This window comes from Antennarius striatus, chromosome 9 (genome assembly GCF_040054535.1).
Source record: "Antennarius striatus isolate MH-2024 chromosome 9, ASM4005453v1, whole genome shotgun sequence".
Classification (NCBI taxonomy): Eukaryota; Metazoa; Chordata; class Actinopteri; order Lophiiformes; family Antennariidae; genus Antennarius; species Antennarius striatus.
Window position 1 is genome coordinate 20,350,505 of NC_090784.1, and position 13,811 is coordinate 20,364,315.

The 13,811-nt window shown below is 44.5% G+C and overlaps 1 protein-coding gene across 1 annotated transcript in view; it reads right to left on the reverse strand.

Annotated features, from left to right (window-relative positions):
* Positions 1-2,254: 2,254 nt before the first annotated feature.
* Positions 2,255-13,811, reverse strand: part of iglon5 (IgLON family member 5) — a 95,422-nt gene continuing 83,865 nt past the window's right edge. Inside the window, exons 5-8 of the mRNA XM_068323820.1 lie at positions 8,306-8,437; positions 7,891-8,011; positions 6,422-6,573; positions 2,255-3,516 (exon numbers count right to left, since the gene is read on the reverse strand). Of these exons, the coding sequence (XP_068179921.1) occupies positions 3,413-3,516; positions 6,422-6,573; positions 7,891-8,011; positions 8,306-8,437 (509 nt within the window). The 3' untranslated portion in view covers positions 2,255-3,412. The remainder of the gene's footprint in view (positions 3,517-6,421; positions 6,574-7,890; positions 8,012-8,305; positions 8,438-13,811) is intronic.

Sequence of the window (13,811 nt, forward strand, 5' to 3'; positions counted from 1 at the left end):
AGGAGGGGGGGGGGGGATCTGCTGCCTATTTACCCACAATCCCTCTCTCTCTCTCTCACACACTCTCTTTCATTTACCTGCACATCACGACTCAGGAAAACATGTTATTTTACTGTTTTTTATGTACAAATGTGCACATTTTCTTCACCACCACTCTATGATTTGATGTCACATGGTCTGAATCCTCCATCGTCTGCACCCATTACCCATAATCCTCCACACAATATACAATGTTTGCTTGGGGTTTGTTTTTTCTCTCTTTTTCAAATTCCACTCATACACAGATATTGACGTGCTTTCTTTTTTTTTTTTTTTTTAACAAACTGACATTAAAAATCATGACTGTGTTTGTTTGTTTGTTTGTTTGTTTGTTTTTTTTTAAAGTTTTCTTGGTTCTTTTTTTTTTTTTTTCTTCATTGAGGACAGGTTATGCACACACAGATGTTATACGTCATGGACAGATCCGGCAGGTACAGTATGGGGGTGGGGGTGGTGAGAAATCAAAACAGGATGAATGATGGCGATACGGAAAAGAAATGGGGGGGGTTGGGGGTTAGAAGTGACTGAGACCAAACAAAGAAGGACCGACCACACAAACTGTTCTTGTGCTTGGAATGGGATCCGTATTCTTGGAGCAACACGATGCATGCACAAACAGTGTGTGTTCTGTGTGGACACACACACACACCCGACTTACATTGCAGAGGGCAAAAGACTTCTTGAGTACAACATAGTGTTTTAGATTAAGGGCCATTTAAACAGAGCTTCACAATCATTTCATAGTACTGTACACAAGTAAAAGTACAACAACAGACTTATTCGATACAGCTTGTTATGGATTTTTTTTTCAGATATCACACCACAGCTTTAACCATATCTGATACCTCTTGCACAGTAGAGTTAGGGGGTTATTGCTGGTTTGAAATAAAAATCAAACGACACATTCAGAACAATTGATTCACTACTGAGTTATCCCCCCCCCCCCCAGCCACCCACCCTCTTTTAAAAGGTCGTGGTTGTCGGGAGGGGAGGGTTTCCGGCCGAGGTAAAACTCGTCTCTCCTTGCAGGCTTGTTTATGGCATATTTGCATATAGTCACTGCATGTAAGTGAAAGTGTTTTCTGCAGAGAAACAAGTACCACCATCTGGAAATACAGGCAGACGTCCCACTGTTTGTGCTGTGCAGGGGGACCGGATGGATTATTGTGCCATGGGGGGTGTTTTTTGTTGTTGTTGTTGTTGTTGTAGTCCTCATGCCTGCATGTCACAGGGACGCCACACAGAAGGGACTTCCTGTTGCACCAAGACGAGGTTGTCCTTGAAGAGGATTCTTGACAGTGGCAGGATTGAGCTTGATTTATGGGGGGGGGGGGGCATCAGCGGCTGGCTGGAGGGACAGGTGGGGCTCCGGGGGTGGGGGGGCTCCTGCACTTAGCCAGCCGCAGGTAACGGCTAATTACATCTTTATCTCTCTGCGGACCGGCTGAACATGAACCGACTGTCGGACACGACCAGAGACTGACATGGATCTGAATCATTCATCTAGCTGGTCGAAGAGACACACACACACACACACACACACACACACCCACACACACACACACACACACACACACACACACACACACACACACACACACACACACACATACGATGATAAGTTGACAAATACGCTGCGGATGTGTGTGTGTGTGTGTGTGTGTGTGTGTGTGTGTGTGTGTGTGTGTGTGTGTGTGTGTGTGTGTGTGTGTGTGATGCAGTTAACAGAATAAGAATCCAGTACACAAACCATTACAAATCATAAATTACATCATCGTCATTCGCTGCTTCAGGACTTCAGGATGACATCGTCCCCTCACGTTGTTTCAAATGGATTTTTTAAAAAGCTTGTCATGGCAAAATTGAGCACATCACTTCGAAAACTTTACTTTTTTTTTTTTTTTTGTGGTTTTATGTTGTTGTTGTTGTTGTTTTTTTCCCACCGGTCAATGTGTGTGACTCATCAAAGTACAAAAATTACCCCCCCCCCTCCCTCCCCCCACGCACAGCTCATTTACCTTCAGATGTTCTGTTTTTTTTCTTGTTTTTTTTTTCTCTCACATGGATTTACTATTCATAGTTATTCAAATACTTATTAACATCATCGTCATCTGTACTATTATTAACACCGAAAAAGTAAAAGCAGGTAACCTTGCAGCGTAAAACAGACACAGTGCGGAGGGGGTGGAGGGGAGGAGTGAGGGTGGGGGGCGGCGGGGCGGGGTCTGGACTCACGACAGGTACATCTCTAACCGGTACATGCTATCAACAAGCGACAAAGAGAATGGAGCGGCAGCTTGGAAACAGGCGGCGTCGGTGTCAGCGGACAGTCTCTTGCTGCTTCAGGAAGTGGAGGCTCATGGGAAATGGAGTTCAGTATCTATTTACACTGAGGGAGGGAGTGTGAGGTGGGGTGGGGCGTCGACACGGACCAGAGAACACTAAAGCGATGTGAAGGGAGACTAGACAAGAGTACGGCGAACATAGGGGCGGGGTCAGAAGGTTTGGGCTGTGGGGGCGTGTACATGCTAATCCTTGGTAGAACACCCCCCCGCCCCCCACCCTCCAAAAATTACATAAAGGGGTAGTTAAGACCGACGCCGTCAACACCCACCCTTTTTTTTTTTAAAATACATTTTGACATCATTCATAGCAGCTTCACTGCTACACAGTTAAAATCCATACATGTGTGTGTGCGAGTGTGTGTGTGTGTGTGAGTGTGTGTGTGTTATCATAGGGTGTCACTTCACATGGCCACCAATTGGACAATTTTTAAAAGGTCACATGACCGCAAGAACCACATTATGACTATAATTTCCATAAATATCCACCATAATATTGTGACTGTATGTATTATTTCCATAAGGCAAACATTGCAGGTGAGTTATTAGTCTATGTCATATATTACATAAATTATCGTCCGGTTGTCAGATTATCTATTTTCTCATTGATCACTGACACAATAATCATTAATATACACTCTCTATCAACACCAGCTGAGTGGTGATAATGAGGAGGAATGATGTGAGGAGGGAAGTACCGAGTCAGATGAAATCTGCAAGGCATTCTGGGAAACAAAAAGAGAGACATACTGAGTGGTGGAGAGAGGAGGAGATGGTGTGACCTCCAAATTAAATAGAGGGTGCTGAGGTTTTAGAAGGGGAGCGACGGGGTTGGGTGTTTTATGCGATGACTCAATGGCTCCTGGATTAATGCATATTCTTTTCTTTTTTTTTTTTCACAGTGATGGATTCGTAATTAAAGAATTTAATTTCACTCTTCCGTTCCATTATGGGAAGAGGAGTAAGGGAGGGGGGAGACGGGGCTTTTTGGGGACATTTAGGTAGAATTCCAGGGCGGAGGAGCTCCACCTCTACACCTTGAGCAGAAGAAAAGCCAAGAGGGAAACCCAAAAACAAACGCTGACGCCCGTTCCTGCATGTAAGCCGGTCCCCCGCCCCTGTATGGCCCCCGGTCCTGGATGAAAACACAACGAGAGAAGAAGAGAAGGAAGGGGGAAGAGAGAAATGTGTACAGTTAAATACAAAGAAAACTACTAATCAGCGATCCCCAAACGATGGCCCGCGGGCCGGATGCGGCCCACCTCCGCATTTGGCACGGCCCCCCTGAACAGCACCAGAAAAACACCCTGATAATTATCTACTTCATAGATACTGTTATTTATTTTATTGATAGTGTTATCCATGAAATAAATAACATTTTTAATGTCTTCAGGAAATTGTGGCTTTCTGTAAAACAATAAATGTTCACATTAGGTGTCCCTGCTATCGTTACAATCAGAGAAGGCAAAAGTCATGTGGCCTTTACAGGAAAACGTTTGGAGACCCCTGGCTTTTAAAAAAAAATATATACAGTCTATATATATATATATATATATATATATATATATATATATATATATATATATACACACATACATACACACACACATATATATACACATACAGTATATATATATACAGTATATATATATATTCAGTATATATACACACACACACACATATTTATGTATATATATATGTATATACATACATATAAGTACGTCAAATCCTACAAAAATTTGTTTAAAAATTCTTTATATATATATATATAATATATATTTATTTATTTATCTATTTTTTTTGTAGGATGTGACGTACGTCAAATCCTGTGGTCAACATGTTAACCGTGATGATGGCCACGTTCCATCTAGACACGAGGCGAAATTAGAAAAAATCTATACAAACAGCCCGGAGAGGAACCGGAGAAGCAGAATGGAGAGCAGCCAGCGACGTTATTATTAGTAGCCGTGTTTGACAGGTCCAAATGAGAACTGCAGGAAAAGGTCCGCTAAAGATAACCTCCTTAATTTCAAGTTGCAAAGCCATTAAGCGCCGGCGCGTACCTGTTATGGAACCTGCAGGCCCGACCTGTCAAACACGTGACGCTAACGACGTTCACCGCGGCTCTGTTACGTTTATGCGTGTCGTGAATTGGGCCGGCGTGGAAAATATATGAAATGAAAATCCGTAACATATGAACATGGCCTTGCCATTTAATATATGATGGTGCTGAAATAAAAAAACCACACCAAATCTGGGTGGAAACCGACTCAAAACGCCGTCTGTTGTTTCTAATCATCCTCCGTCTGGCACACCGGGTGAGGGAGCGACTTAAAGATTGCAGAGCACGACAGGAATTCAATGGACTAAAGGATGTGAACCACCTTTCATCAGAGGCGGGTGGTCCGAGACGGAGTCATCAAATACTCGCTGATTAAGACTTTCACCGCCGCCGATCTGCGTTGGGTTTTCATTTTCGCTGTTTGGACTCGGTTTGACCTTTTGGCGGGCTGCCGGAGCAAACATCAAACGGTCGTCTGTCTCTTTGTGACCGATGACCCCGGTGATAAACAGCGGCGCTACGGCTATACGCTAACGCTCCCTCAAAGGATGCAGGAGTTTTTACCTGCATTGAGCATCAGGCAGCTCAAAGAATTGTTTCTAAGGCACTAACGCTTCTGTTTCAGACGATTTTAAGTCTAAATACTCATGGTGGAAAGTATTGAATTGTATAAATCAGTATGCTAATTCCGTTAGTCACAAGTTACAAAGTCATTAAATGCCATCGTGATAAAATGAGGATTGTTCTCCAGAAAGCAAGAGTAAGACAATTTTATTCAATATACCATTAAGAATATGAAATCTGGGACACTAAAATTACACCATGGTTGAAAGAACAAGTGCAACAACCTTGGAGAAAAAAAAAAAGAAGAAGAAAATTCCACTTTCTGATTTGCACCATTAGTCAGTTTAGTAGATTTTCCAAAAATCTAACCCTGCATCTTATAATGTGACAGCGTAGAGTGGAAGCTAGTGCGGGCTGCTAATGTTCTCAGTAATGGCCTCATTGGTTGAGGGTAATTACAATAATGTGCCAATTTTGATGTGATAGTGGGTTTTGTTGTCTTAAAACACTACATGTGGCACCTTTTTAAAAAATGGTGGAACAAAAGGAGAACACAACCCGGAATACAAAATCGGGGAAAGTCAACGACACCCGTGAATAAGATATGTCCAAAAAAGTATTCAGATTATGGTACGATTTTTCCGTGCGTGGTCCAGAACAGAAAAGCAGTTTGTTGTTCTCAAATGATGGCGAAGGAGGGATTAGGAAGCAACGAGGAGGCAGGGGGACAGATGATGGAGAGATTGGCTGACAGACGAGGCAGCAGCGGTGGGAAAAAAAAAGAGAGAGAGCTTGAAGATGTATGGGTCTGACGGGGAGGGAGTGAGTCATTGAAGGGAGACCGGCCAAGATAATGGGTAAAAGGAATGAAAGAAGAAAGGGGGGATAGATGAAGGACTCACTTAAGATGGTAATGCCGTATGCACTGAAGGGGGAGGACGGGAGGGTGATGGGGAAATGGACGGGTAGGAAATCGCTCATTGGGGACAGTTAATGTGAATTGGGCTTGGAGTGAAATGACAACATCTATGCGTAACGGGACGGAGGACAGCGACAGCCTGTGTGTGTGTGTAGAGGAGTGTGTTTGAACGAGAGATGGAGGTTGAAGGCGTGGATGGAAAGAGAGAAAGAGAGGAGGAAGGCAATATAGGCAAGCAAAGCTTTAATGGGGCGGAGAATAACAAAAACGGGCGAGAAAGTAGGGAGGGGATGGCGAGGAAAATGCTTCGTGAGGAAGGAGAATGAGACGGAGGCGACACGCATCGTTTTGTGGTACTTTGTCAAACTCTTCTACGTCGATGGATGTTTCACGTGAGCGCAGTTTCGTATATTGCGAAAACTTTGCTTCGCAAAACGCGAGGAAACTGTGACATATTGCGTTTAGCGTCCCGTGTCTGTTTTAGCGTCGACTTACGAAACAGCAGCATGCTGGCGTTGGAAGCCCCCAGATGGTTGGTGGCGAAGCAGGTGTAGTTGCCAAAATGTTTCTCTGTCACGTTGTGGAACAGCAGCAGCGAGCGCGTCTTCTCGTTTTTGATCCTCAGGTTGTTGTCGCTCTGTACCGGCCTGGGTGGCGGCGGCGGTGGGGGCAAAGTGAAGGAAGGAGGCAGGAAGGAGAAGAGAAAATAAGTGTGACAGAAAAGGAGAGATAACGTAGCATAACATCACACCTAAGAGCCCCCCCGCCCCCCGCCCCCACCCATCTCTCAAGAGATGAGCATGCAACACAGCCTCCCTCCACATATCGAATCTGTCTCACCCTTGTACAAATAGCGAAACCTAACAGTCCATAAATAACAGGGACCTCCTGCTGGGGCCCATTATACTCTATTAACAGCTCTCTCTGGCTGGCAAAAGCTTGTCTAAGTACTTGTGTGTCTTGCTTTGCCTCATGCCAAATCGCCCTCACTCTTCCAGGCTCTCGGGGACCTTTTACACACTTGGAAGGACAGCTTATGTGCAGGTAATAGAGAGAAAAGTGGTTTACAACAAGCTAATATTTCTTGGGAGATGGCAAAAACATAGATGATTATCTGAATCCAATAGGAGGACCAGAGGTCAGGTGAGTGGGCGGCGACCAAAGCTACAATTGCGTCATTCTGGCGAAGTGAGATTGATGTTAATGTTATGTTTTATGGCTTTTCCATCATTTATTTTCTATTTTGAAATGCAAAAGCTGCAACAGCAATCCTGTTGTTGTTTTTTTCCCATCTTCTTATGTTTGGTAATTATCTAAAGAAGAATGGCAGTTATTCAGCAGAATCTGATCTGGGTAAATCATGTTGTTCCCACCTTGTTTCAATCATCTATCTGCTGGATGCTGTGTCTGATTGGGGTTTATGAATGCTACATGCTAACTAGGCAAACCGCTACGGCTGCACATGGAATATAGACTATCAGCGACAAAAATGAATCTTGAATTCACTACTATAGTCCTAGACCACATGTGTCAAACTCAAGGCCCGGGGGCCAAATGTGGCCCACCACTATATTTTATGTGGCCCAGAAGAGCATAAAAGGTCAGTGTCTAATAATTGGCGAAAAGCGTGTTTTGACCAAAAACTACATTTCCCACAATGCACTATGTAAGCCCATTTTAACTTTGACAAAAAACAAATTTAATGTCTTAACTTGTGTTTGGTGTTATTTTACTTTATAAACTTGGATAGCACTAACTTCACAGTTATATTACATTAAGTATTAGTTACATTTATGTTACATTGAGTTACATTTAGTTACATTTATTAGTTACATCTGGCCCTTTGAGGATGGCGTTTATGCTGATGTGGCCCTCGTGAAAATGAGTTTGACACCCCTGATCTAGACTGTTTCCAAATCTGGAATGGAAAAAAAAAGGGGGAGCCAAATCTGTGGCGGTCTCACCTGTGGTCGTCTCTGAACCACTCGAAGGACGCCGGTGGGACCGCCATGGCTTCACAGCGCAGGATGGCGGTCTTCCCCAAATGCGCTGGCATGTTCTTCATATCCGTGATCATGGGGGGGTCTGGAGGAGACAATAAATGGCGGAAGGAACGAAAGGGGAATTCACCAATTAACATACATCTGCTTACAATGAGGAGCGGAATCAGGTCTGCCCGGGGGTGAGGTTGAAACCCTCCCCCCAGGTGAAAACAAAATTAAGATGTATGAATTCATAAATAATGATGCATCCATGTGATTTACATACACATCATTAATGCATCGTGGTGCTGTAACCCAGAAGGTCCGGTGCGAGTCGAATCACCGGCCCCCAGGGGACCCAGCGTGTCTCAGATGGGTGGGGGGGGGGGTTACTTACAGTTGACCGTGACCGTGACTTTGCGCTGATCGGGCGGAGCCACTCCGTTGTTGGTGATGCATTCGTAGTCCTCCGCCTGCTGCCTCTTAATCTCGGTGATGTCGAGGAACTCCCCCTCGCTGACCAAACCGTCTATTAACATAAGGCAAGGTCAAAGGTCACTCCCTATATACAGATTTATCAAAATGCGAGGAGACAAGGAGATAAAGTTTCAGATTTGACTAACAGGATTTAGCTGTCCATACTCATTATATATGCTATGAAGGCATATCTCATTACATTCAAGTCAAAGTGATCCAGACTGAACATCCATACCAGGATCCACCTCAGAATACATCCCTGCTTGGCTCCAGTCCCACTCGCCCACAAAATTGGATCTAAAATCCAACGTCGACTTTTTCAAGAATCATTATAGATTAAAAAAAAATAAAAATAAAACAATCAATCATCTCCTCTGTGATGTGATGGAGGCGGTTAAAAATAGGACGACACTGTGACATCTGTAATAATCAGGAGATTAGTGATTATACTTCTGTCATATTTGTCTTATAAATTAAATAACCTTAAGGGGCCTGTGGCTTGGTTACCGCAGCAGTTAATATAAATGCAAAGTAAATAAACATAATTCAACGGCACTGACACTCGCTTTTTTTATGGCGTCAGGGGGGAATTGCAAACTTTTCCTTTCAAAGCAGCGGTTACACCGGGGGCGACGCCTTTTCTCGCTATATTACCTAGTGTGAGAATATTTGCCTGTTATTTGATGTTGACAAAATCCCAGGTGCCCCTAAAACCAAATTAGGCGCTCTCACACTTTCCACTCTTTTTTTTTTCTTTTTTTTTTCTTCCTCGGGGCGACAAACAGCCACGGATTCTCTTCAGAGGGGGGGGGGGAGGGAGTCGAAAGGGATGGACTACAAGTTATTGCTCCTTCATGTGAGGGAATGGATGTTGGAGGTGTTATTAAATTGACGACGGCGAGGAAGGAGAGAAAAAAGAGCAGGGGAGAGAAGAAGAACGAGGCGGCGCCCCCCACCCCCCCCCACCCTCTTTGTAGGACTCAGCAGCCAGCTGTCTCACCGCCTCCGAAACCATTAGGCCTCCTCCCCTTTACCCCATTAAAGAAGTCAGACAGTGGAACACGACATAATATATAATCTCACCGACTAACAAGGAAATCCAGCTCTTAAATTGCGGCTCACTTTTCTCTTTCAAAGCCCCCCCACCACACCAAACATGCACACCACCACTGTCAATCAGTGGACCTTTACTTCCCCTGGAAAACACACACCCAAATGGCTTCCTGAGCACATTTTGCAAGGCGACACCAACGCAAACACACACACACACACACACACACACACACACACACACACACACACACACACACTCACACACACAGACAAGCGAAAAAAGGAACTAAACGCTGTGATTATTCCTGTCAGAGATTAGCATGGCGGTTCTAATTGAAGATTATACTGGAGGATTATTAGTGCGGCTACTGAGCTGGAGACGATTATTTCTGCAGCCGCTGCAGCAAGAAGAGGCTGAGCAGCGAGCGACAAACGGCACACGCAGGGTGAAGGGATGGATGTGTGTGTGTGTGTGTGTGTGTGTGTGTGTGTGTGTGTGTGTGTGTGTGTGTGTGTGTGTGTGTGTGTGTGTGTGTAACGTTATTCACTCATTCCATTAGATTAATAAATACGGCTCTCTGCTGACATCTCTGTCAAACAGGAAGTTCACCCAGCTATGCCAGAGGAGCGAAGCCACAAAGGCACACAAGTGTGTGTGTGGGGGTGGGGGGGGGGGTGGTGGGTGGGAGAAGGGTAGGAATAGATAGAGTCAGACAAGTAGCAGTGGAGAAATTACACCCAGGGCTGTTATATGACTTCCAAGAAAATATTTTTTTAAAAATGAAAAAAGAAAAAAAAATGAGAGCAACTAAGAGCGCGCGAGAGAGAGAGAGAAGATTCTCTGGGAGATAATTTTTCTACAGATATAGAAAAAAGAGGCCTGAAAGAGATTCACAGACAGAGGAAAAGAGGAGAAAGAGCAAACACACAAGCAGAAAATGGAGAGATGTCAAGGAGGATCTCTTTTATGTGTGTTGCTTCTTTCATGGACTTCTGATCCTCCAGCACCTTTAGTGTGATGTCACATGACAGTGTAAAGCTACCGTTCTCATTCTGACGGTCTTTCCCTCCCTCCCTCCTTCTCTCCCTCTCTCTCTACCGTCCCTTGGGATCTTTGGACCGGCGTTGCTCACCTCTCTTCACTTTGGTGGGAGATGATATCTGACTGGAGCGGGGCCCCCGGCGGTCCTACAATGACCTGTAAAATACAGCTCCATCAACCACTTATGGCATTTAAAGGAGTCTGACTCCTGACCGCCGCAGATAGTCGGTCTGCACCTGAGAGAAGGTGTGTGAATAAAAAGGTGTGGGGGGGGGGGGTGTAAAGGGATCAGGGATTCTGGTCCATTTCCCCTCCAAGCAAGCACTTTTTGGGGCCCCCACTAATGTGAATGTGAAACCTTAGCAATCAACAGCAAAGATATAGGAGTGAGATGAGGTGTGATAATCTCGGGAAATTAACTCCCTGGATTAAATCTGAGCTTTAAAAGTCACAGCGTTCAGATCTATACTTCAATGCGGATATGATGAAGCTGATTTGATTACTCTGCGTTTTCTGGTCTCCTAGAAACAACAACAACAAAACACAGAACAAACGTCATCTTATTTAAAGTTTCTGCAGCTCGATTATTAACGAGAACCAAGACTCCGGTTCTATTTTCTTTCTGTGCATTTATTCTACTTGATGTGTGTTATTTCTCGGCTGTGAAACACTTAAGAGCTGCTATTCTTGTTGGAAATGCACAGAAAAAAAAAACAAAAAAGTTCAATTATAGTCATCGCTTTGGCTCCTCGGCTCCTTATCGTTCGTCAAGAGTCATTTAAAAATAGATGAAATGATCGACTGACATCCGCCGCCGTCGCCGTCCCTCACCATGAAAATGACCGAGAGATATATAATTGGCGGTTTGTCCGTCCATCATCGCTTCAGCGATGACAAACTGAACATTATAGCTTCACCAAACCCGACACATTTATTAAAGGCGACAGTTAATCATTGCTATCAGGTGGCGGGATCACCATTTACTGCATTCGTTTGCAGATGTGTAATAAATACAATAATCAAGTCAAGCGGAGGGCGTTCAGGTCCGTCACACTCACTCAAGCCCCCCAACGGGGGTTTAGGGTCGGGGCTCGTTTTATTCCCAATCCACAATTCCAGAATAAAAACTTCATCCGGGATCCAAAGTGATGTGAAGCCGTGACATCTTTACGGATGTGTGTGTGTTTCTCATCGATTAAAAAAAAATAAAAAAATTTAAAAAATGCAAGAAATTTAATAATTGGAAAACAAACTAGTCAGGCCTCTGGAGCTGCTAAACAAATGTGTTGTGTTGAACCAACCTGTGCACCTGCTATTCATCTTCTCATCCAGCCACACCTGTTCCCCCTCCACACACACACACACACACACACACACACACACACACACACACACACACACACACACACACACAAACGCTCCTTTCGTTTGATCGTCTCTTTAGCAGCAGCTCCATCCAGCTTCTGGTCCTTTTTTTTTTACTCGTTCGTGTCGTTTTGTTGTTGTTTTTCCCTCCTTCCTGTCTCGTTTTTAGACTCGCCCGTTGCCAACCTCTCCTTTTCCTTTGTCTTTTTGAATCCGACTTGCTTTTGTTGTGGAGCGGAGCTTTTTTGGATCCACATAACACACACCAGCCACACAAACTCAGCCGCCACAACTCAGACTAAACCGTAAACTCCCTGTCAAATATGATAAGCGTGTATATTTATATATATAATACACTCTACTGCTACTCCCGGGCCCCCGCCAGCGTTATTTCATTCATGCTGCTTCGGTGCCTCTGTGTCTTTTAAGGGATGGTGTGTCAAATGATAAGGCTCTGGAGCGCTGGTGTATTTAACTGAATGAGACAGAATGCTTGTACGTGTCTGAGTGGTCATGCCGTCAATAAGAGGGGGGGGGGCAGGTGCGACGGATTGAATCTCAGGTGAAAAGCAAAAGCAGCTTCACCTTCTTTGTGTTGAAGGACTCCAGTAACTTTCTGGACGAGAAACGAAGAGCTTGGGACGCAACCACCCCCTTATCCCTTTCTCCTCCCACTCCCTTCCTTGATGTAATAGGGACAGATGGTTAGTAGCTTCTTGATGTCCCCCGCGCCCCCCCACCCCCTTTTTTCCCTCCACCGTTGCCGGTCTCCTGCAACTGAGCCATCAGTTGCAGGAGACTCTCACGGAATAGCAATGCGGGCCTATCTCTCTTCCTGTAAGCTGAGGGGTTACAGAGGGGGGGTGGTGGTGGTGGGGGGTTGCTATGAGAAGGCTGGGGGTGGCGGGGGTAGAGGGGAAGGGAAGGATTACTGCTGACGGAGGAAAAAAAATGCTGCGGGCTTGCAAGTGAGGATATCTGCGCCGAGTTGGTGATGCAAAAGGTTGTGTGTGTTATGCTGCAGGTGTGCATTCATGCGTGCTTTTACCTTTCTCCTCTTTACCCCCTACAACCCCCACCCCCGCCGCCTGAGGTGACGCACAATGAAGGCTCGCCGATGGCAACCGTTGGCAGAAGGACAATGAATGCACAGCGGGTTAAATAACAGATCTAGCAACAAGGAGAAAGACGCCTGAAGCTCAGACGTACAGTACAGGCTGTGTATTTATTGACTGGAGACTATAATTACATCATGTTGAGTCGTTGTTCACACTACAGATATTTATTGTTGCTGTCTGGGCGACATTCAGCCGTGTCGCCGCTGAAGTCGTGATGCAACTCAAGCGGTTAAAAAAAAAGGTTACGTGTTTTTTAAAAACGTTTTTGGACCCGACTTTGGTGATAGTGACGAAAAAAATGGCCTAAAAAAAAAATAAAATAAATAAAAAGTCCGGAAGTGCGCTGCTTTCTGAGACTCACGGAACGCAGCGCACTTCCCTGTAGTAAACACTTTTCTTTAATACAAAAATGTTTGAAACAGTTTATAAGAGTGTGGGAAAAGGTAATACAGATATAAAGTGGTTTAATATCAGTATGAATATTGTTCCTAAACGTTTAAATTATCGTAAATAACAAAATAAATAGTCTGTCGCTCTATCGTGGAATTTCGTTTTTTGCGAGTCACGAGGGATTACTGTGTCACAGATTTTATATCGGTATTAAATTCAGTCTGAGGCAAGAATAAATATAAATTACATGTATTATGATGATCGCCATGGTAATTAGGCCTGTTAGAGATCTGGGTGCACCTGTTTCCTCTGTTTGCATCCACTACCTCCTTGATAACGGGAATGTTCTCTGAAAGAGTTTGTCCCTCTAATGAAGTTCCAATCTTTTAATCGTCGCTTCGCTCCTGGAGCGCTGTTCATGACAAGAAGCCAAAATGGCAGAATAACATGTATTCTAT